At 42.3% G+C, this 20,936-nt stretch overlaps 1 protein-coding gene across 2 annotated transcripts in view; it reads right to left on the bottom strand.

The window, feature by feature from the left end:
* Window positions 1-5,309: 5,309 nt before the first annotated feature.
* Window positions 5,310-20,936, bottom strand: part of rfc2 (replication factor C (activator 1) 2) — a 40,367-nt gene continuing 24,740 nt past the window's right edge. Inside the window, exons 5-11 of one of the 2 annotated variants that reach the window (XR_013499105.1) lie at window positions 20,239-20,340; window positions 17,476-17,576; window positions 15,057-15,214; window positions 14,009-14,074; window positions 10,439-12,194; window positions 9,683-9,796; window positions 5,310-5,711 (exon numbers count right to left, since the gene is read on the bottom strand). Coding sequence is in view for 1 of the 2 variants with exons in the window: in XM_078225161.1 (XP_078081287.1) it covers window positions 5,601-5,711; window positions 9,683-9,796; window positions 12,114-12,194; window positions 14,009-14,074; window positions 15,057-15,214; window positions 17,476-17,576; window positions 20,239-20,340 (733 nt within the window). In the remaining variant the exon portion in view is untranslated. The remainder of the gene's footprint in view (window positions 5,712-9,682; window positions 9,797-10,438; window positions 12,195-14,008; window positions 14,075-15,056; window positions 15,215-17,475; window positions 17,577-20,238; window positions 20,341-20,936) is intronic. The other variant, XM_078225161.1, reaches the window with a different exon arrangement.

Genomic DNA, 20,936 nt, shown 5'->3' with positions numbered 1-20,936 from the left:
TCGCGTTAGTCGATGCTGTTAACTGTTCTCTCATCTGGTGTTGTCCCTCTCCCTAAATTTGCAATTATCACTTTTCCCCTGAAAAAAACAAATCTTCATCCCAATGCAAACTGGAGGAAGAGCACCTGATCTTCAGATCAGGCATCTTGCAGCCTTCTGGACTGACCATTGAGTTCAACAACTTAAGACCATGAACTCTCCCCTCCACCTTCACCCCATTTACATTAATTTCATTTTATTCTTTTATTTTCATTTCTTGCATTGTTTTATTTTCCAACTTTAATATCTCGCTTTCCATCTTTTTTCATTTACCGCTGCTTCCCCTTTCCCCACCCCACGAGAACAAAGAAAATTACAGCGCAGGAACAGGCCCTTCAGCCTTTCAAGCCTGCACCGACCATGCTGCCCGACTTAACTATGGTCCGGGGACCATATCCCTCTATTCCCATCCTATTCATGTATTTGTCAAGACGCCCCTTAAAAGTCACTACCATATCCGCTTCCACTACCTCCCCCGGCAATGAATTCCAGGCACCCACCACCCTCTGTAAAAAAAAAATCTGTCTCATAAATCTCCTTTAAACCTTGCCCCTCGCACCTTAAACCTGTGCCCCCTAGTAATTGACTCTTCCACCCTGGGAAAAAGCTTCTGATTATCCACTCATAAAGCCCCTCATAATCTTGTAGACTTCTATCAGGTCGCCCCTCAACCTCCGTCGTTCCAGTGAGAACAAACCAAATTTCTCCAACCTCTCCTCATAGCTAATGCCCTCCATACCAGGCAACATCCTGGTAAATCTTTTCTGTACCCTGTCCAAAGCCTCCATATCCTTCTGGTAGTGTGGTGACCAGAATTGAACACTATTCCAAGTGCAGCCCATCTGTAATCTGTTTCAGGTTGTCCTTTGACACGTTGCAAGTCCCACTTCACCCATGGTCTCTCACCTAAGTAGGTCAAGCAAAACCCTGATTTTAAAATTCGCATCCTTATTTTCAAATCTCTCCCTGGCATCTCCCTTCCCCATTTCTGATTACCTTCAGCCCGACAGACAGTGTCTTCAGCTGCATAAGCCCTAAGCTCTGGGATTCACCCAGTAAACCTCGATCTCTCTATCTTCCTTTAAGATGCTCCTTAAAGCCTACCTCTTTGACCAAACTTTTGGCCATCTGCCCTAATATTGCCTCGCGTGGCTCAGTGTCTAATTTTGCTCTAAAACTAAGTGGCTTGGAATATTTTATTACATTCAGGGTGCCATATAAATTGCAGTTATAAAAAGCTGCATCTACCATTTTAACCAAGTCAGCATTAAGGGCAGCACAGTGGTTGGCAAAATGGTTAGCACTGCTGCCTTACAGTACCAGGGACCCAGGTTCGATTCCACACTTCAGTGACTGACTATGGAGTTTGCATATTTTCCCCATGTCTGCGTAGGTTTCCTCCCACAGTCCAAAGACATGCAGGGTAGGTGGATTGACCATGGTAAATTGCCCTTTAGTGTCCCGGGATGTGTAGTTTAGAGGGATTAGCAGCATAAACACTTGGAGTTATGGGGATAAGTCAAGGGGTGGGTCTAAGTAAAATGCTCTGATAGAGAGTCAGTGTAGACGCAATCGGTTGAATGGCCTCCTCCTGCACTGTAGGGGTTCTATGATTCTTCTATGAATTATTAGCTATTCTTGATTTCCAAATTTAAAACAATATTGGCAGGTTTTAACTTGTTGGAAGTAACATAACTGGAGTCGAGTCTGTCAGGACATCTCAGTTATCCGTATCTTTCCGAGACTTTATGTATATCACAAACTTGGAAAAATAATTGACCTTTATGGGCATATCTGTTGTACAAGTGGGTAATTAAGCACTCTCACTGCACATACATCATTACTGTTCTCTTATCTGGCAAAGGGCTTCTTTATTTTCCGAGCAAAGTGACAGCACTGGTGTAGTGTTGTCATACTTTGTAGATTTTATTTGCTTCAGGTATATATTTATCAAAGTATCATCGCTACACACTTCCACCATACAGAAGTGGTGATCCAAGTACAAATTGGCTTGCCAATATGTTTTATCAGGTCTCAGCTGTATCAAAGTGATGCTACAATCACTGATTAATGTAGAACCAGGGTCAGATGGAGCTCAATTGAATTTATTCAAAATGATGCAGACTGATCTGGCTTCTCTTCTCCCCCCTACTGTTTTATTTTTGGAATGAAAATTTTGGATATTGGACCACACAGACTTGTAGACTTAGATGTGATAGCATCAAACCAGTTTCAGCATCTGTTGACTATGATCAGTTGGAACTGTTTGATGCTGTGTGGTGCTTCATAGCAACAATTTATCAAATGACACCGTCAACCTCAGGTACACATGCATGGACACATACGCACACGCACACACAACAGCTGAATACTACCATGCCTATCACTGGAACACTCCGCTCAACACCACTCCCTTGGCTCCCCGATCTGGCAAGCATCTCCTCCACATATCTGCCAACTTGTAACAACCCACAAAATGAGAGACAAAGTTTGCAATGCCCCCACCTGCCACTTCATGCTGATTTCATTTCAGTGACAATGAATACACTGGAGATATTTAAAATGCCATTAATTTTAATGTGAACATTTTTTCTACAAGGTTTGTCATTTATGGATTTCTTTCTATTAAATCTATTGAAAGGACAACAGTTAAATAATTTTATTCTGTGCAGTTGTTTTGCGAACATTTCAATAAAAGGCCCAATTAAAATTCTGTAATCAGTAATAAGGGAGATATGTCCCATCTTCTGCTGAGAAACAGTTCTTCTCAGATGTGAGAATTTTAGCTGTCTGCTTCGGCCATTGACATGAATGAGAATTGGTGGGAACAGTAACTTTGACCTTTGTGGCTAAGGATCTGGGGTTGCTAAGCTACAGGGGGAAGAAGCATCTGGATTCTATGGACCAATGAAATCCCATGATGTCAAAGAGTGGAATACAATTGGCTAAGGTATATGATAATTGTTAAGTGATTGATTTGTATTAATGCTGATTGGTTCATAATTACCGGAGAGGCAGGAGAAGCAAACTTGAGAAATGTGTAATTGTTTTGACGAATGTATTGTAATCTCACAGTGGCATTGGAATGCTCAAGGCCTTCTCTTCTAGGGCATTGGACTGCCCAATACTAACCTCTCTCACCGATCGTTGGTCAAATAAAGATACGTCTTTAACCGGGACACTAGCTTTGTAAGTCTTTGGTTATACCTAGTCTTTAAAAAGACACCGCAACAGTACTCAATGGAGTTTAGAAGGGTGAGGGGGGAACTCATTGAAACTTACAGAATACTGAAAGGCTTGGATAGAGTGGACGTGGCATGTTTCCATTGGTAGGATAGACTAGGATTTGAGAGCACAGCCTCAGAGTAAAGGGACGATGTTTTAGCACCAAGATGAGGAGAAATTTCTTCAGCCAGAGGGTGGTGAATCAATGGAATTCATTGCCACAGAAGGCTGCGGAGGCCAGGTCAATGAATGTCTTTAAAACAGAGATTGACAGGTTCTTGATTGGTAAGGGGAAAAGGCTGGAGAATGGGGTTGCGAAACATCAACCATGATCAAATGGCAGAGCAGACTCGTTGGGCTGAATGGCCTAATTTTGCTCTGCTATCTTCTGGTCCTGTGTCCATCTGAGTTCAGCAATTTTCCTTAATCCACCTAGATGATCTGTTTTTTAAATAAACCATTAGCAAGTTGATGGCCCACGGTTCAAAGTTGGAAAGCAGAAGTAGAAAGTAGCAATTTGATGACACAAAGCTTTTTAGAAAGGATTGGGATGGGGAAGACTGAGGGAGATTACGAGTTCCACAATTGTGGGGTACATGACATACAAGAGAGCGTAATGCGTGTAGGGTAACATATTGGTAGAGTAAGAGGAGCAAGGAGAGAAAGCTTGGAGGAGCTCTGGCATTGGTACACAAAAGAAAGACAAGACAAATTGTGACAGGAAATTTTAATGAAGTAGGAAAGTCAGGGGCAGGGAAGGAAAAATACTTGTATTCGAGGTACACCTTCCCATGGGTTTCGAAGGCTTTTTAAACAAAATGTTGTTGTTGGCACGTGCATTCTGAAGCTTGTTTTTGCTTCCTGCCATTACTAGAGCAACCCATCGGTTACAGACTCTCTTATAGTCACTACCTGTAATTTTCGCCACAGGATCAGCTATCAGTCATGCCATGCAACCACTCCCTGTCACCAATGACTTGTGTAGTAGCCCAGTCACAGTACTGGGTCATTCCACCACTCCAACCATTGTCATTGGAATGAGCAAAAAGGATGAAGCATTTCCACCACTGTCTCAAGCCAAGAAGTGGAGGATGCACCAGCATTACCCTCCCACGGAACACTACTCCAGTATGTTCCCTTTCAATCCAGGTAACCAGATCAGACGATTCCTGATTTATTCATGTTTACAATTCCATTTCAAACCTCAATCTACAAACTGTCTTACCGTTGCAGTTCTCAAACCCTCGGATCTGAAAAACTCTAGGTTTGCTCCATACATTTTCTGCCTCATTTCCTTTCGCAAACTCTTCACCAACTCTTCGTTGGTGGATGATCTCTTCTTAGCTACAAATTTATGGGGCAGGGGATGTGAAAGGAGAGAACAAAGACATCGGATCATGTGCGTGTTATGTGGGTTTCTGATAAAGTAATGGCATTCATGACTGCATTTCTGACATTCTTCCCAGCATGAATCATGTTTTTATCCATAATTGATCATCAAGTCAACAGGTACAGGAAAGAAAAACAGCTAACCAGTCAATCCCCTGAGCAAAGGGAATATTTGTATTATTAAAGTGTTGAGAAATGTCAACATCGTATTCACTAGTTATAAAAAAAATTCTATTTGGTTTCAACATGTGTTTATTTCCATGGAGACAGTCACGGCAGTATAGAAATGCAGTCTAGCATGCACATTAACTCAGATTTAAGTGGTCTCGTGGGGTGCTGCAGCACACATGGGGCTATTTTTGTGTTGTAATTGGGACCAATGACAAAAACACAATGCAGTGATATGTGAAGATCTCCTGAAGTGAATTCACCGCCAATTCAACTGAACAGAGATAAATTTATTTCACAAATAACTGGAGGAAGCACTAACACCATGGACCTGCACTGGATCTCATTAGCCAAGGAGTCTTACTGGGAAATGTTGCTGAGAACTTTGCACAAGACTACATGGCAGAATTGAGAGAGGAGAATATTAAAACACATCCATAAAACAGGCAAACTGAGATTTCAGACTGAAAAGAACTTGGAAATTCTAGTTTTTGTGCTCTATGGTTTATTTTCACCAAGAAGCATGCTCACATATATGCATGCCATACATGATCTGGTAAAAACTTCTGCATTTATTATGTGAACTTTACACTAGCTCTAGAAAGTGATAAAAGCTGGGAGATAGGAAGTACAAATGCTCAGAATCCCATTTATCCAGGAAGAGAGTCTGATAGGAAAAAAACAATGGCAGTTGATACTGATACTTGACGTACAAATCTGTTACAAACTTGAATCTAGCTTTTGAAAACAAAAGTCCCCCGGAGATTAGGGCACATGCATCAACTTGCAGGTGGCGCCACAGTCTTTTGACAAAGTCGAGCAAGCAGTCCAGCCATTTGCAATAAGGAATTCACTCCTTCTGCAATTCGCATATGAGTGTATCCAATTTCCTGCAGAGATACAGAAGGAGAAATTACTTTTTAACATCACTGACAAACTATCAGCTCAAAGTTTTTAAAAGACCAAACTCTATTCTTCCTGTTTCCTAGCCATTTCTCTAACCATGTGCCGTTATTTCCACTAACAAACTAGATGTACAACAGCAACTCATCTCCGCAATTCTGTCCTACATCCTTGCCTCCCACTTCTCTCCAGAGAGAATGAGATTTGTAATGAAGGATTAGAATTAAACAAAGTTCTACTCCAACAATGAACCTTCAACTGGAAGAAACCATTCCCCCAGTCTAACATTTTGATGGTGCTTCTACAAATCAGCAATATTCACCAGTTTTATCTTGCAGAATCAACCTGAATGCAGCCCAGAGCATGAGAGAAAACATTTATTTATTATTCCAGGGTTATAACCTAGTGTTTTGTTAAACATTGTTTAACAGAGTGAAACAAAACTTCAAAAAGGGATCATATGCATATGGGGGTGGGGGAAAGAGAATTTCGAAATGGTAATAAGGGTGATCAGTAGAAGAATGAAAGGGGAGATTAAAAATAAGTAAAGTAGATTTATTAGTCACAAGTAAGGTTTACATTAACACTGCAACGAAGTTACTGTGAAAGCCCCCTAGTCGCCTGTCCGGGTAAATGCACCTAACCAGCACATCTTTCAGACTGTTGAAGGAAACCGGAGCACTCGGAAACCCATGCAGACACAGGGAGAACGTGCAAACTACACACAGACAGTGACTCAAGCCGGGAATCAAACCCGGGTCCCTGGCCCTGTGAGACAGGAGTGCTAACCACTGTGCCACTATGCCGCCCTAAAAATGTTTTTTTTTAGTGAGTGGTTAGCAAATGGAATGCTTTAACAACATGTAATTATTGAAGCTGAGTTTAACAATTTAAAATAAATTTAGATTGATATTTGTAAAGGAACAGTATAGATATGAAATGCTGGGAGCTGAATGAGAGTAGTTAGTGCCACTAGCAGGGTTGGCATCAGAACAAACATGGTGAGCCAAGCCTCTACTTCTCAAAATCAAGAGGCATCAAGACAAAGGATATGTAGTCAATTTTCTTTGTGTATAATAGAAACAGAAAAACTACAGCACAAAACAGGCCCTTCGGCCCCACAAGTTGTGCCGAACATGTCCCTACCTTTTAGACCTACCTATAACCTTCCATCCTATTAAGTCCCATGTACTCATCCAGGAGTCTCTTAAAAGACCCTATTGAGTTGGCCTCCACCACCACTGACGGCAGCCGATTCCACTCGCCCACCACCCTCTGTGTGAAAAACTTCCCCCTAACATTTCCCCTGTACCTACCCCCCAGCACCTTAAATCTGTGTCCTCTCGTAGCAGCCATTTCCACCCTGGGAAAAAGCCTCTGAGAGTCCACCCGATCTATGCCTCTCAACATCTTATATACCTCTATTAGGTCTCCTCTCATCCTACGTCTCTCCAAGGAGAAAAGACCGAGCTCCCTCAGCCTATCCTCATAAGGCATGCCATTCAATCCAGGCAACATCCTTGTAAATCTCCTCTGCACCCTTTCAATCTTTTCCACATCCTTCCTGTAATGAGGCGACCAGAACTGAGCACAGTACTCCAAGTGGGGTCTGACGAGGATCTTATATAGCTGCATCATTATCCCCGGACTCCTAAACTCAATCCCTCGATTGATAAAGGCCAGCACACCATACGCCTGCGGGGCTGATTTTAGAGTCCTATGGACCCGGACCCCAAGGTCCTTCTGATCCTCTACAGTACTTAGAGTCTTTCCCTTTATATTGTACTCCTTCATCCCATTTGACCTGCCAAATTGGACCACTACGCATTTATCTGGGTTGAAGTCCATCTGCCACTTCTCCGCCCAGTCTTGCATCCTATCTATGTCCCTCTGTAACTTCTGACATCCCTCCAGACTATCCACAACCCCAAACTTACCAACCCATCCCTCCACCAGGTCATTTATGAAAATGACAAACAGCAAGGGTCCCAGAACAGATCCCTGGGGCACACCACTGGTGACCGACCTCCATTTAGAAAAAGACCCATCTAAACCCACTCTTTGCCTCCTTTGGGCAAGCCAGTTCTGGATCCACAGGGCAGCAGCCCCTTGGATCCCATGCCATAATGGTGGAATTGAATAAATCACCAGTGGAAGTGATGACATGATGGCAAGTTTAATGGCAACTGGAGTTCCTGTTAGTAAATGGAATAGGTTCCGAATAACAGTAAGGAAACTGACAAGAAGTTTGGAAGATTAGGCTAGAATAAACCAATGGTAATCCTTGGTTGTAACACATTATCAGTGTTGCATACTGTTTTATTCTTGTTCACGTTAAGGGAAACTAGTTTTAATCTTTACATCTTTCTCAGTTGATGTTGTCTACATGGACTTTAGCAAGGCCTTTGACAAGGTACCGCATGGTAGGTTGTTGCATAAGGTTAAATCTCACGGGATCCAGGGTGAGGTATCTAAATGGATACAAAATTGGCTTCTTGACAGAAGCCAGAGGGTGGTTGGAGAGGGCTGTTTTTCAAACTGGAGGCCTGTGACCAGTGGTGTGCCTCAGGGATCAGTGCTGGGTCCACTGTTATTTGTCATTTGTATTAATGATTTGGATGAGAATATAGGAGGCATGGTTAGTAAGTTTGCAGATGACACCAAGATTGGTGGCATAGTGGACAGTGAAGAAAGTTATCTCCAATTGCAACGGGATCTTGATCAATTGGGCCAGTGGGCTGACAAATGGCAGATGGAGTTTAATTTAGACAAATGCGAGGTGATGCGTTTTGGTAGATTGAACCAGGGCAAGACTTACTCAGTTACTGGTAGGGCGTTGGGGAGAGTTACAGAACAAAGAGATCTAGGGGTATATGTTCATAGCTCCTTGAAAGTGGAGTCACAGGTGGACAGAGTGGTGAAGAAGGCATTCAGCATGTTTGGTTTCATCGGTCAGAACATTGAATACAGGAGTTGGAATGTCTTGTTGAAGTTGTACAAGACATTGGTAAGGCCAAACTTGGAATACTGTGTGCAATTTTAGTCACCCTATTATAGAAAGGATATTATTAAACTAGAAAGAGTGCAGGAAAGATTTACTAGGATGCTACCGGGACTTGATGGATTGAGTTATAAGGAGAGGCTGGATTTTATTCTCTGGAGCGTAGGAGGCTGAGGTGTGATCTTATAGAGGTCTATAAAATAACGAGGGGCACAGATCAGCTAGATAGTCAATATCTTTTCCCAAAGATAGGGGAGTCTAAAACTAGAGGGCGTAGGTTTAAGGTGAGAGGGGAGAGATACAAAAGTGTCCAGAGGGGCAATTTTTTCACACAGAGGGTGGTGAGTGTCTGGAACAAGCTGCCAGAGGTAGTAGTAGAGGCGGGTACAATATTGTCTTTTAAAAAGCATTTAGATAGTTACATGATTACGATGGGTATAGAGGGATATGGGCCAAATGCAGGCAATTGGGATTAGTTTAGCGGTTTTAAAAAAGGGCGGCATGGACAAGTTGGGCCGAAGGGCCTGTTTCCATGCTGTAAACCTCTATGACTCTGACTGAAAAATTTATAATTCTGTAGTGACAAATGTTTCAAAACACTTCATACAAAATGAGTTATGCTGAAGTGCACCAGAATGTCCCATGCAATCTTCAACATCTACACAAGATACCAAAATGGACAATGGGGCCACTTCTTTACAGGGCGTGCCCCTGACAATGCTGAATTCTCTCAGTGCTGAGGGATTTTCACAGTAACTTCATTGCAGTGTTAATGTAAACCTACTTGTGACACTAATAGTAAACTTTAAACCTTTGAATGTCACCTTGACTATGTGCTCAAGTTCTGGTTGCAAAACAGAAACGGTCAACATCTGACCCAAAAGCAAAGACACAACCAAGACCATTGTGCTGATAGGTACTGGGAAATCTCCGCTGCAGTGCTCCAACCCTTCTCACCTTTATGAACTCCAGTTTCAAGTACTCCTGCATTTGAAAAGTTTTACAGACTCGGAAGATGTTACCAATGATGTCTTCCGGCGAATAACCCAGCTTCCAGAGGTGAGCAACAACCTAAAAATGAAAAAAATGACAGGAGCACAGATAGATAATCAATAAACACCCTAGCCACACCAATCATACCGAGGGGAAAGCATGCAAATCAACAACTACCAGCTGAAAACAATTACTGTACAATTAGAATGGTGTGTCAATGGGGAGGTGACGAGGGAGAGGTAGGCAATGCAAAAGCAGGGGACACCACATGAAAAGTCCCCTCTAAGTTGCACTGGTGTGTGGCTGCACAACATTCTGGAATGTAATGCGCAAAGAACAAACAGGTTGTGCATTGGCAATGTTCCCTTTAAGATGCTTGGCAATCATAAAAAGGACTGCGTAGTGCAACAAACAGCACACAGAAATTAGAAGGAGCAGTGCTCATATGAGTGTTTTTTTAGGAAGGCATCATGTCAGCAGTTTTGAAGGATGAAGGGAAAAAGGAGAATGAGACCATGATATGGACTGGAAGGAATAAAACGGAGTCAAAATTAACACAGGATGAGTTGAGTTACACAGTAACACAGTTGAGCAGATTGTTATAACCGTTCTGTCAAACGGTCACAGTAAGAAGTCTCACAACACCATCAACATGATGTTGTGAGACTTGATGTTACTACATCAACAACTACATGATGACATCAACAAGTTCAGACTCACCATGGACTACTCTTCAGAATTGGTTGTATTCTTGGACACACGCATCTCCATCAAGGAGGGTCACCTCAGCACTTCATTGTACCGCAAGCCCACAGATAACCTCACGATGCTCCATTTCTCCAGCTTCCACCCTAAACACGTTAAAGAAGCCATCCCCTACGTACAAGCCTTCTGTATACACAGGATCTGCTCAGATGAGGAGGAACGCAACAGACGCCCTTGTAAGAACAGGATATGGCGCTCGACTCAACAGTTCCAACGTACCACAGCAAAAAACAGCACTGACCTCCTCAGAAGACAAACACCAGACACGGCAGACAGAGTACCCTTCATCGTCCAGTACTTCCCCAGAGCGGAGAAGCTACATCTTTGGAGCCCTCAACATGTCACCTATGAAGACGAACATCTCGCCAAGGCCATCCCCACACCCCGACTATTTGCCTTCAAACAACAGCGCAATCTTAAACAGACCATTGTTCACACCAAACTACCCAGCCTTCAGGAGAACAGTGACCACGACACCACACAACCCTGCCACAACAACCTCTGCAAGATGTGCCAGATCATCGACACGAATGCCATCATCTCACGTGAGAACACCATCCACCAGGCATACTCTTGCGATTCGGCCAACCTTGTCTACCTGATACGCTGCAGGAAAGGATGTCCTGAGACATGGTACATCGGCGAGACCATGCAGATGCTACGACAACGGATGAATGGACACCGTTCGACAATCACCAGGCAGGAGTGTTCCCTTCCTGTCAGGGAACACTTCAGCAGTCAAGGGCATTCAGCCGCTGATCTTCAGGTAAGCATTCTCCAAGATTGCCTTCAAGACCACATGACAACGCAGAATCGCCAAGCAGAAACTGATAGCCAAGTTCTGCACACGAGGATGGCCTCAATCGGGATCTTGGGTTCATGTCACACTATCTGTAACCCCCACGACTTGCCTGGGCTTGCAAAATCTTACTAACTGTCCTGGCTTGAGACAATTCACACCTCTTTAATCTGTGCTTAACCCTCTCTCCACTCGCATTGTCTGCACCTGTAAAGACTTGATTACCTATTAAGACTCGGACTCCAACCATTATCTTGTAATTGAGTCTGTGGCTAAATATGCCCTGTTTGAGAACCCAACTCTCCACTCGCCTGATGAAGGGGCAGCGCTCCGAAAGCTCATGCTACCAAATAAACTTGTTGGACTTTAACCCGGTGTTATGAGACTTCTTACTGTGCCGACTCAAGTCCAACACCGGCACCTCCACATCATGTCAAAAGGTCATGCAAAGGTCTGTTGACCTCGGGCAGGATTTTCCAGTCTTGTGACGGAAAATCCCACCCTATGAGCTTCTCAAGCTTGGCAACAGAAAGGGTGGAAAGTTGTTGGAGGCAGCAGTGAGGAAAATGTTAGGAATAACTTGACTCTGCAGCATCATCTTGGGAGTATAGGAGGATTTGGTAATAGAGAGGGAGAGGCAGAACTGTTCCAGTGAAGCAGCTACACAATTAGTTAGCTGAGTGGTTTATTTACACTGATGCACCTGCTGTGTATTTCCAGCATTCTCCATTTTTAGCTGAAAAATAAAAGCTTGAGGAGACATTGATAGATTTGTATTTGAGAGTTAACTAGAAACATGCGTGAACAATAGTGTCATCATGCTAAACCTACCTTATATGCCTCATCAATGTTTGCATTAACACAATGTTGAATCATCTCTTTTACCAGAAGTGGATGAGGTTCATCACAGACCTATTGGAAACGGAGCATTTAGTAAGGATAGAACTGTGTGTTCTGAATCATTACAGTATCGTTAGTGTTTTTGCCTGCAACTACACACCGCCAGATCTACTTGACACTCTCCGCACAAACCCAACTACAATCTCATGGACATCAAAAATTTGTAAGACATGCAAATAATTAAGACTTCTACGTGCTGAGCTATAGCTGGCAGTTGACTATACACTCAAATACATGTGAGAAACATCTACTTATATAGTGCATTAGTACATCAAGTTGTTTCAAAGTACAGCCATATATCACTCTGCAGCCACTGTTATGTTGGGAGATACAGCAGCCACTTTTGGCTCGCTCCAAAAAGAAACTGAGTTACAGATAATCCGCTTTATTTGATTATTGTAATCGGTTAAGACAATGAGAGAGCTTCTTGGTTTTCTTCAAATAGTGCCATGAAATCTCTCACATGTATCTGAACTGGCAAACAGAACCTTGGATTAACCGATTAAGGGAAAAATGACATCTCCAGCAATGCAGCACTCTCTCAACGTTGCACGGCAGTGTCACCCTAGAGTGTGTAATCAAATCCAGTAGCGCTTTAAACCACAAGCATGATAACTCTTGGGGCTAAAGGGATATGGTGGTGGGGGCAGGGGGGGGGGGGGGGGGAAGAGGAGGTGGATCAGGATATTGAATATGATCAGCCATGATCAAAATGAATGGTGCAGCAGGCTCGAAGGGCCAACTGGCCTATTCCTGCTTCTAGTTTCTATGTTTTCATGATTCAGAGGTCAGAGTGCTACCAGCTGAGAGAAATTGCTATCTAAACTCCCTTCTTGGCTTCCACTGGTATGAATTTACCAATTCCCTGCTCCTCGTAAGGACCTAGCTGTTTCTGATCCACACTCCATGCTCAGGACAAGTGATTGGCATATGCACCATTAATTGTTTAAGAATTTGAAAACAATCTAAACTGTAATCGGAATAATTTGTGAACTGTTCTTTTCAAAATGCATAAGGAAAAATATGGTTCATTAACTAAACAGTCAATAAAACAATGACACCACAACCTATAACGACAATGGTGTGTATCAAGATCAAAACTATTGTGGTCATAATAAAGCAACAAGCAAACAGGATCCAGGTATGTGCAAGAATGATGGAATGAAAGGAGAGAATAATTTTCTGTGTTTTTTAAACACAAAAGTACAGCGGGAAAAATTGTGTTCAGCAAGGGATATCCATTCTATTCTTAAAAGGAAATAAAATTGCTTTAGTGTCTTCAGGCCACATAGAATCTACAGTGCAGAAGGAGGCCATTCAGCCCATCAATGTTGCACATCCCACATTCGGTGCTGGAAATGGCAGCGAGGAGGGAAAAATCAAATCAGAGGAACAAAAATCACCAAACAGAAACAAATTAAGATAAACAATTGAGTTACGGTGCAAAGTAACAGCAACATTTTGTAACTAAAGAAGTGCAAGGCTGGCTTGGGGTTTAGCTTTCTTGCTCAAACATATAAATCTAGGCTGATAGCTTCAGTAGAATACTGAGGGAGTGTTGCATTATCGGTGACACTATCTTTCAGAAAATGTCAAACCTGGACCTCATCTGCCCATTCAAGTGGAATATAAAAATCTCAAAGCACTAATTGACGAGGAGCTGTGAATTCTTGTGTCCCAGTCCATTCTTACCTCAATAAACAACATCAAAAACAGATTAACTTGGCATAGTCTTCCAATAATGATTTAGCAGTGAAGTGTCCTGGGTGTAAATGCTGCTATATAAATCAAAGTTCTTTCTCTCTACAAGAATCCGAAGCACTTACCTTGAAAACATTTTCACTGTTGACAAACCCAAATCCTGAATGTGTTGACTGTAAGTTATTCAAAGCCTGTTGAGTCAAAAAGGTTTCTCCATCAGCCCAAAATATATTAGCCAAGGAACACCCTTGTTGGAGTTTCAATTCAAAGTGAATATACTATCATAAAGTCTGTGCACTTGAATTCAGCTCTCAGGAACAGAATAAAGAGATCGTTCTCTTGGCTTCCTATATAAATGGATTCAACCTAATTCTTAGTGGTAGTCAAAATGGCTCATTATTAGATACTGTCTCGATCAGAGGCAAATGGAAATATCACATTCTGGAAGTTGCTCATGATAGTGGATGAAAAGCACAGTACTGGGGCACAGTAAAATGGTCATTCTCTTGGCATCTTATTGAGATGATTGAAATAATGGGTGGCACGGTGGTTAGCACTGCTGCCTCACAGCGCTAAGGACCCGATAATCTGACCTCGAGTGATTGTCTGTGTGGAGTTTACACGTTCTCCCTGTGTCTGTATGTGTTTCCTCCAGGTGCTCCGGTTTCCTCCCACACTCCAAAGATGTGCGGGTTAGGTTGATTGGCCATGTGTCAGGGGGATTAGCAGGGTAAATACGTGGGGTTGCAGGGATAGGGTCTGGGTGGGATTGTTGTCAGTGCAGGTTTAATGGGCCAAATGGCCTCCTTTTGCACTGTGTGGATTCTATGATCTTACCATCAACATGGAGCAAGGACAAAAATTACAGCTCACTTACATTTATTGATACAAATCTATCCAAGCTCTGAAATTCCATCCCTGGATCTCTCCTTCTTTAGGAAACTCTTTATAAGGTTCACTGTTCCAAATTTGTTCGGTAACATATTTGCGGCATTTACTAACTTAACAGTGCTACATCAATGTAAGTTATAGTTGTCAATGTTTCGAAAAGCTTATGGGAAAATTATAATATAGGAGTATTCTGTAAGTGGCATACTGCTATGTTGGTTGGTGTGCTTACATAACATTTAATTCTATTCTCTGATTGAGCGCCATGACTAAAATGAATCTTACCTGTCTCATGTCTCCTTGCGCCGTGAAGATGATGGCTTCCAGTCCATCATCTGTATACTGGACATTCTCCTTCTCGACCACTTTCATCAGACGCGCAAGGACCTGGGCATCGGTGAGCTTCGAGTAACGCAGGACAGCACAGCGAGATTGGATAGGCTCTGTGAGCATGCCAAGGGTATAACGTGAACCTGATAGCACACGGATCGCCTTCAAGCAGTAAATACAACTACAGCACCCTGCACTGAATGTACTCATCTGAACACTTTAGAGCAGTGGTTCCCAAAGGGTGCGGCGCGCCACACTGGTGCAGCAAGAGAGGATGGCAAGTGTGGCGGGAAGATTCAAGGACAATCAAAGAAACATTTAAACATGGATTAGATATTTTTCCAAAGTGATTGTTTTATACTTTCTGGATGTCCCAAGATCATATTATAAAGTAGTTGTGTTCTATGTTATGAATCAAGCACTGTTAGGAGTTTTTTTTTTTGTTTTTGAATGTATTTATCATCAATAGAAACTTCGGTGTGGCGCGAGCAAATTTTTATTCCGTAAAGTGCGGCCCAGTGAAAAAAGTTTGGGAACCACTGCTTTAGAGTAAGGGTGCACCTTTATGATAATCCAGTTTTCCTAATTTGTTCTGGTGTTTGCTGGTCTGGTCACAAGGCAACGTAGATGTGGCCATATTGAGAAGAATCTTTCTTCAATTATATGGTAATTTCCTCTCTAATGATTGGGAACAGAGTTTTCTCTCTCTCTCTGTCCACTACATTCCCTCTTGGGATGTTACTAAAAAGAGGATTTTGTACAAAACATCCAGGGATTGCCTCTGACCAGCAGTTTTCAGGCATAACACACAATAACAAAAAACACAGTAGCACAAACATTTAGGATTAGATGGCAATTAGTACAATAGACTTCCTGCATGGTCTCCTTTCCTTCCCCCCTACGTACTCTATGAACAGTATACTTTGCATAGCACAAAAGGAACAATACTTTTCACTGTATTCCAATACATGTGACAATAATAAATCAAATCCCTCTCATTTGACATGTCCTGTATTTCCAAACAATCTGCATCCTTTACATCACATCGATTATTTGATTAAAAATATCAATGCTAGTAAGTTGGCAGTCACATAGAAACTGCCATAGTGTAGGTTAAGGAGGCAGATAGTTGTTTTCCTTACTGTTTTGAGAGTAACAACCTGAGGCACAGCTGGATTTGGCTAATGATCCATCTCAAGTGTATAGATAGACATAATCAACTATAGTCACAACTGCAGAAAACATGACAATATGTGGTGCAGCATTAGCATGCTACGAAGTTTAAAATCACAGATAATGTCTACTCTATTTATTATATACAAATAAGTAACTTCTTTTACCTCTCTCTCCGCCCCCCCCCCGCCAACTCAACACCTCAGCCCAATCAAAAAGTCCCACTAAAATCTTTCAGTTTACAGCTCACTGCCATGGCATGCCAAACTTGTGTGATGAAATAGCCCCTGGCTCGGATCCAACCAACGTCAACTCAAGTTTTGAGCTGTATGATTCATTCTGTTTGCTGTCGAGAGGATCCAGGCAAGGAAGTGATGAGCTACTAAAAATAAACCAGCAAGTGACATGAGCTGAATAAATCACAAGATCAGTCCCAGGAGTGGTTACATTTTCACAACTTGCCCCTATGGCAACACCTGCTTTGTTGATATCATGTAAAGCAATTTACAGTAAACTAAAAAAAGACTCCTTGCAATTTAGAAAAGTAACATTCCTTGATGGCACTAGACGCAAGTGTGGCAGGTTCCATCCTAATGTAACATTGCTTCAATCTTTCATTTGATTTATTATTGTCACATGTATTGATATACAGTGAAAAGTACTGTTTCTTGCGTGCTATACAGACAAAACATACCGTTCATAGAGTACATAGGTGAGAAGGAAAGGAGAGGGTGCAGAATATAGTGTTATGGTGGCCAGAGTTAGCATGAGATGAGATACGGTTTGGGACCATGAGGGTTGATACCATAAGGTGCAAACATACAAAGCAACATATATGACATCCTCTGTTTAATCAGTACTTGTACTTTGTGTAATCATATGACAAGGAAGCCACAATGTCTTGCCCTCTCAGCCTCCCCATCAATGGATTGTCCTAATTGATGAAATCTGCAACAATTCTACATCCCATTCCACTCACTACAGTTCCTGACCTTTCAACCTTCTCACAGCATTTTGCTGTCTGGCTTTTAAGTTCTTTTAAAATAAACTGATGAGAATGTACATTGCTTTCAACAACCAAATTAAAAGCCAATTAAAATTATTCCACAGAACAATGGTCAAAATATCCAGAAATAGGACAATAGCTAATTTAACAACTTCTGGATGCATATATAAGTTTTTCTGTTCACCACAAACCTACCTATGATTTTGTCTGAAGCGTTGCATGCCAGTGCAAAGCGTGTTGTTTTAGAGTAAATCTCCATTGTCCTCCTCAGGGCTTGTTGAGCTCCATCTGTCATACTATAAATCAGACAGAATTGAAAATATATCAATTAATTATACCACACATAAATAATAAACTCTCTTCACCCTATGTTCAGTCCTTGCTCTTCTGCGGGAACTACTAGAGAGGTACTTGTGGCTTCGGTGACATTGCTGGCTGATAAAAAGCCAGTCCACTAAATGAGCTGGTGCCTACAACAATTTACATTAATATAACATCTATGTAGAATGAATCAATTCAAGGGTTCACAAGGAGCATTATAAAATAAAGTATGACACAGAGTGACACAAAGAGATAGTGAGCCTGATGATAGGTTTTAACAAGGAAAATGAGTTGGAGAGGTGAAAAGGTGTAGGAAGGATATTACAGAGTGTGGGGCCAAAGCACCTGAAGACACGGCCACCAACCATGTAGCAATTAAAATTGGGGATGCAGAAGAGGCCAAGGTTAGAAGCCAAGATTAGAAGAGTGCATTGGGGGACTGGGGGGGTTGTGGGGCTGGAGGAGATTACGGAGATTACAGGGATAGGGAGGAACCAGGTCATGGAGTGATTGGAAAAGAACAAGAATTTTAAAATAAAGGCATTGCATGACTAGGACTGAATGTAGGTCAGAGAGCACAGAGGTGATAAGAGATTAGGACTTGCTGACAATCAGGACTTGGGCAACATAGTTTTGGATGACCTCAAGTTTAAGGGGTGGGGTATAGAACATGGGAGACCAGCCAGAAGAGCGCGAGTATAGTCAAGTCTAGAAGTAACAAAAGCATGGATGAGGGTTTCAGCAGCAGATGAGCTGAGTTATTTTTACAAGTTTATTTATTAGTGTCACAAATAGGCTTACATTAACACGGCAATGAAGTTACTGTGAAAATCCCCTAGTTGCTACACTCCGGTGCTTGTTCGGGTGCACTGAGGGAGACAGGGTGAAGTATGGTGATGTGATGAAGGTGGAAATAGGCAGTGTTTGTGATGGCACAGATGTGAGGTCGGAAGCTCATTGGGATCAAATATGACATCAAGAATGTGAACAGACTACATTCATTCGCATTTATTTTGCCATCAATAATGGCTTTACTGCAAGCAACAATGTAACAATGTCTATACCAAGTGTGGAGATGTTGTGTTCTACTAAACAGTGGCCATATTTTTAGCTCTAGTGAACTGTATTGAGTACGTACACCTGCCATCCATCAAAAGAAGGTGCTTGGATTCTTGGCATGCCTTCCAAATGTCCCAAAGTATTTCACAACCAGTTAATTACTTCCAGTGCAGTGACTGTTGTTTAGTAAGCAAATTACACATAACATGGTCCTACAGAGGAAATGAGGTGAAGATCCTGGGATTTCTTGGTGCTGTTATTTAGGGAGTGAATTTCAGTCAGGATAGCAGGAAAGATCTCTGCCCCTGAAATGGTGCCATGGGATGCTACATATCCAGCAGTAGGTAAACAGGGCCTTAAGATTAACATTGAATCAGAAAGATGGCAGCCACCAACAATCCAGCACTCCCTCCATAAGACATGCAAGTTCATCATAGAATACGTGCTCAAGTCCCAGAGTGGGACCTGAACCTGCAACACACTGACTCCAAGAGAAGTGCACTGAGCCAAGCTGACAGATAGTTTATCCAGCCAATTGTTTAAACGTTAGGGAGCCCTGGCATAAAGTCACAGAATTTTAAAATTGGACATGGAAGTGGTTGCCCACATACAGCTGTTTACAAATAGGCCTGGCTCTGTACCCTGCATTTAAATAACGTAAATGCAGTGTTTCCAAAGCACTCAGAGCTGTGACTACCATTGCAGAGCTGCTTCCTCAATCATTCAGTCATTGTATGCTGGCTTCTATCTGAACTAGTCATGGTTTGTGGTGCTGGTTACGATTGCAATGCAATAAAAATGTTGATACTGGCTTCAGGCAGGGAAATCCCTGCCCCTAGTGCTGAAGTGCAGTTTTTATTTATTCATTAGTGAAACATGGGCGTCACTGACTGTCCATCCCATCCCAGAGGGCAATTGAGGATCAACCACATTGTGGTGGCTCTGGAGTCACATGTAGGCCAGACCAGGTAAGGATGGCAGATTTCCTTCCCTAAAGGACATTAGTGAACCAGATGGGTTTTTCCGACAATTGACAATGAAAAAGTCAAAGTTTATTTGTTTGTCACAAGTAGGCAACGAAGTTACTGTGAAAATCCTTTAGTCACCACACTCCGGTGCCTGTTCGGGTACACTGAGGGAGAATTTAGCATGGCCAATGCACCTAACCAGCACGTCCTTCAGACTGTGGGAGGAAACCGGAGAACCCGGAGGAAACCCACGCAGACACAGGGAGTACGTGTAGACTCCGCACAGACAGTGAACTAAGCTGGGAATTAAACCCGGGTCCCTGGCGCTGTGCGGCAGCAGTGCTAACCACTGTGTCACCGTGCCACCCTATGGTTTCATGGTCATCAATAGATTTTCAATTCCAGATATTTTTATTGAATTTAAATTCCATCATCTATCCTTGCGGGATTCAAACCTGGCTCCCCAGAACATTAGCTAAGTTTCTGGATTATTAGTCTACCAATAACACCTCTAAGCCATCGCCTCCCCCAGCACTGATCTTCCCATTCAGTCCAGACTACACACTTCAGATAATGGGAATTTCACACTCAAGTAGATAAATCCTCTCACCTGTCAGCTTCATCCAGGATGATAATCTTGTGACGACCTTTTGGTAGCGTGACCTTCTGCTGGGCAAACATTTTGATTTTGTTTCTGACTACATCAATACCTCTGCAACAAAGGCAAAACATAATCATATCAATTTACAAAACCATTCCATTAAAATAATTGTTTCAAAAGTAAGTGACAGTATCTAGATAGATCTATTGTGCAGCCCAATAATTAATTTAAATTTCTCAAACGTTGCTGAACCAGAGCAGCTGATGTAAAAATGTAAAGGTTCACACTTATCCATCAGAGTAGCTCTTTTGAAATTGGGGACTACAGTAGAGTCAATGAAATTTTACTCTGCATCAGTTCTGCCTCACTTCAGTCTAAATCAACAATGGATCAGGCATGTGGTTAGGGTGGGGTGGTTAAAAAAGGAGGGAGAAAATTTCTGCAAACTCTTGTTCATGCCAACCTCATTGGCCACGGTACTCGAATGTTGCCCACTGGAACATGGTAGCCATGTGTCAAAAGCAGAATAAAAACTAATAATTTCCTAACGATGATCCATAGAAACATAGAAAATAGAAGTAGATCATTCAGCCCTTGAGTGTGCTCCGTCATTCAACGTGATCATGGCTGATCCTCTATCTCAACACCATACTCTGGTGCTTTCCCCTTGACAACTCGAGTCTAGAAATCTATTTTCTTGTTAAACA

This window comes from Mustelus asterias, chromosome 12, assembly GCF_964213995.1.
Source record: "Mustelus asterias chromosome 12, sMusAst1.hap1.1, whole genome shotgun sequence".
NCBI classification, from domain to species: domain Eukaryota; kingdom Metazoa; phylum Chordata; class Chondrichthyes; order Carcharhiniformes; family Triakidae; genus Mustelus; species Mustelus asterias.
The sequence above is the reverse complement of the archived record's forward strand: the minus strand, read 5'-3'. Positions and strand labels throughout refer to the sequence as shown.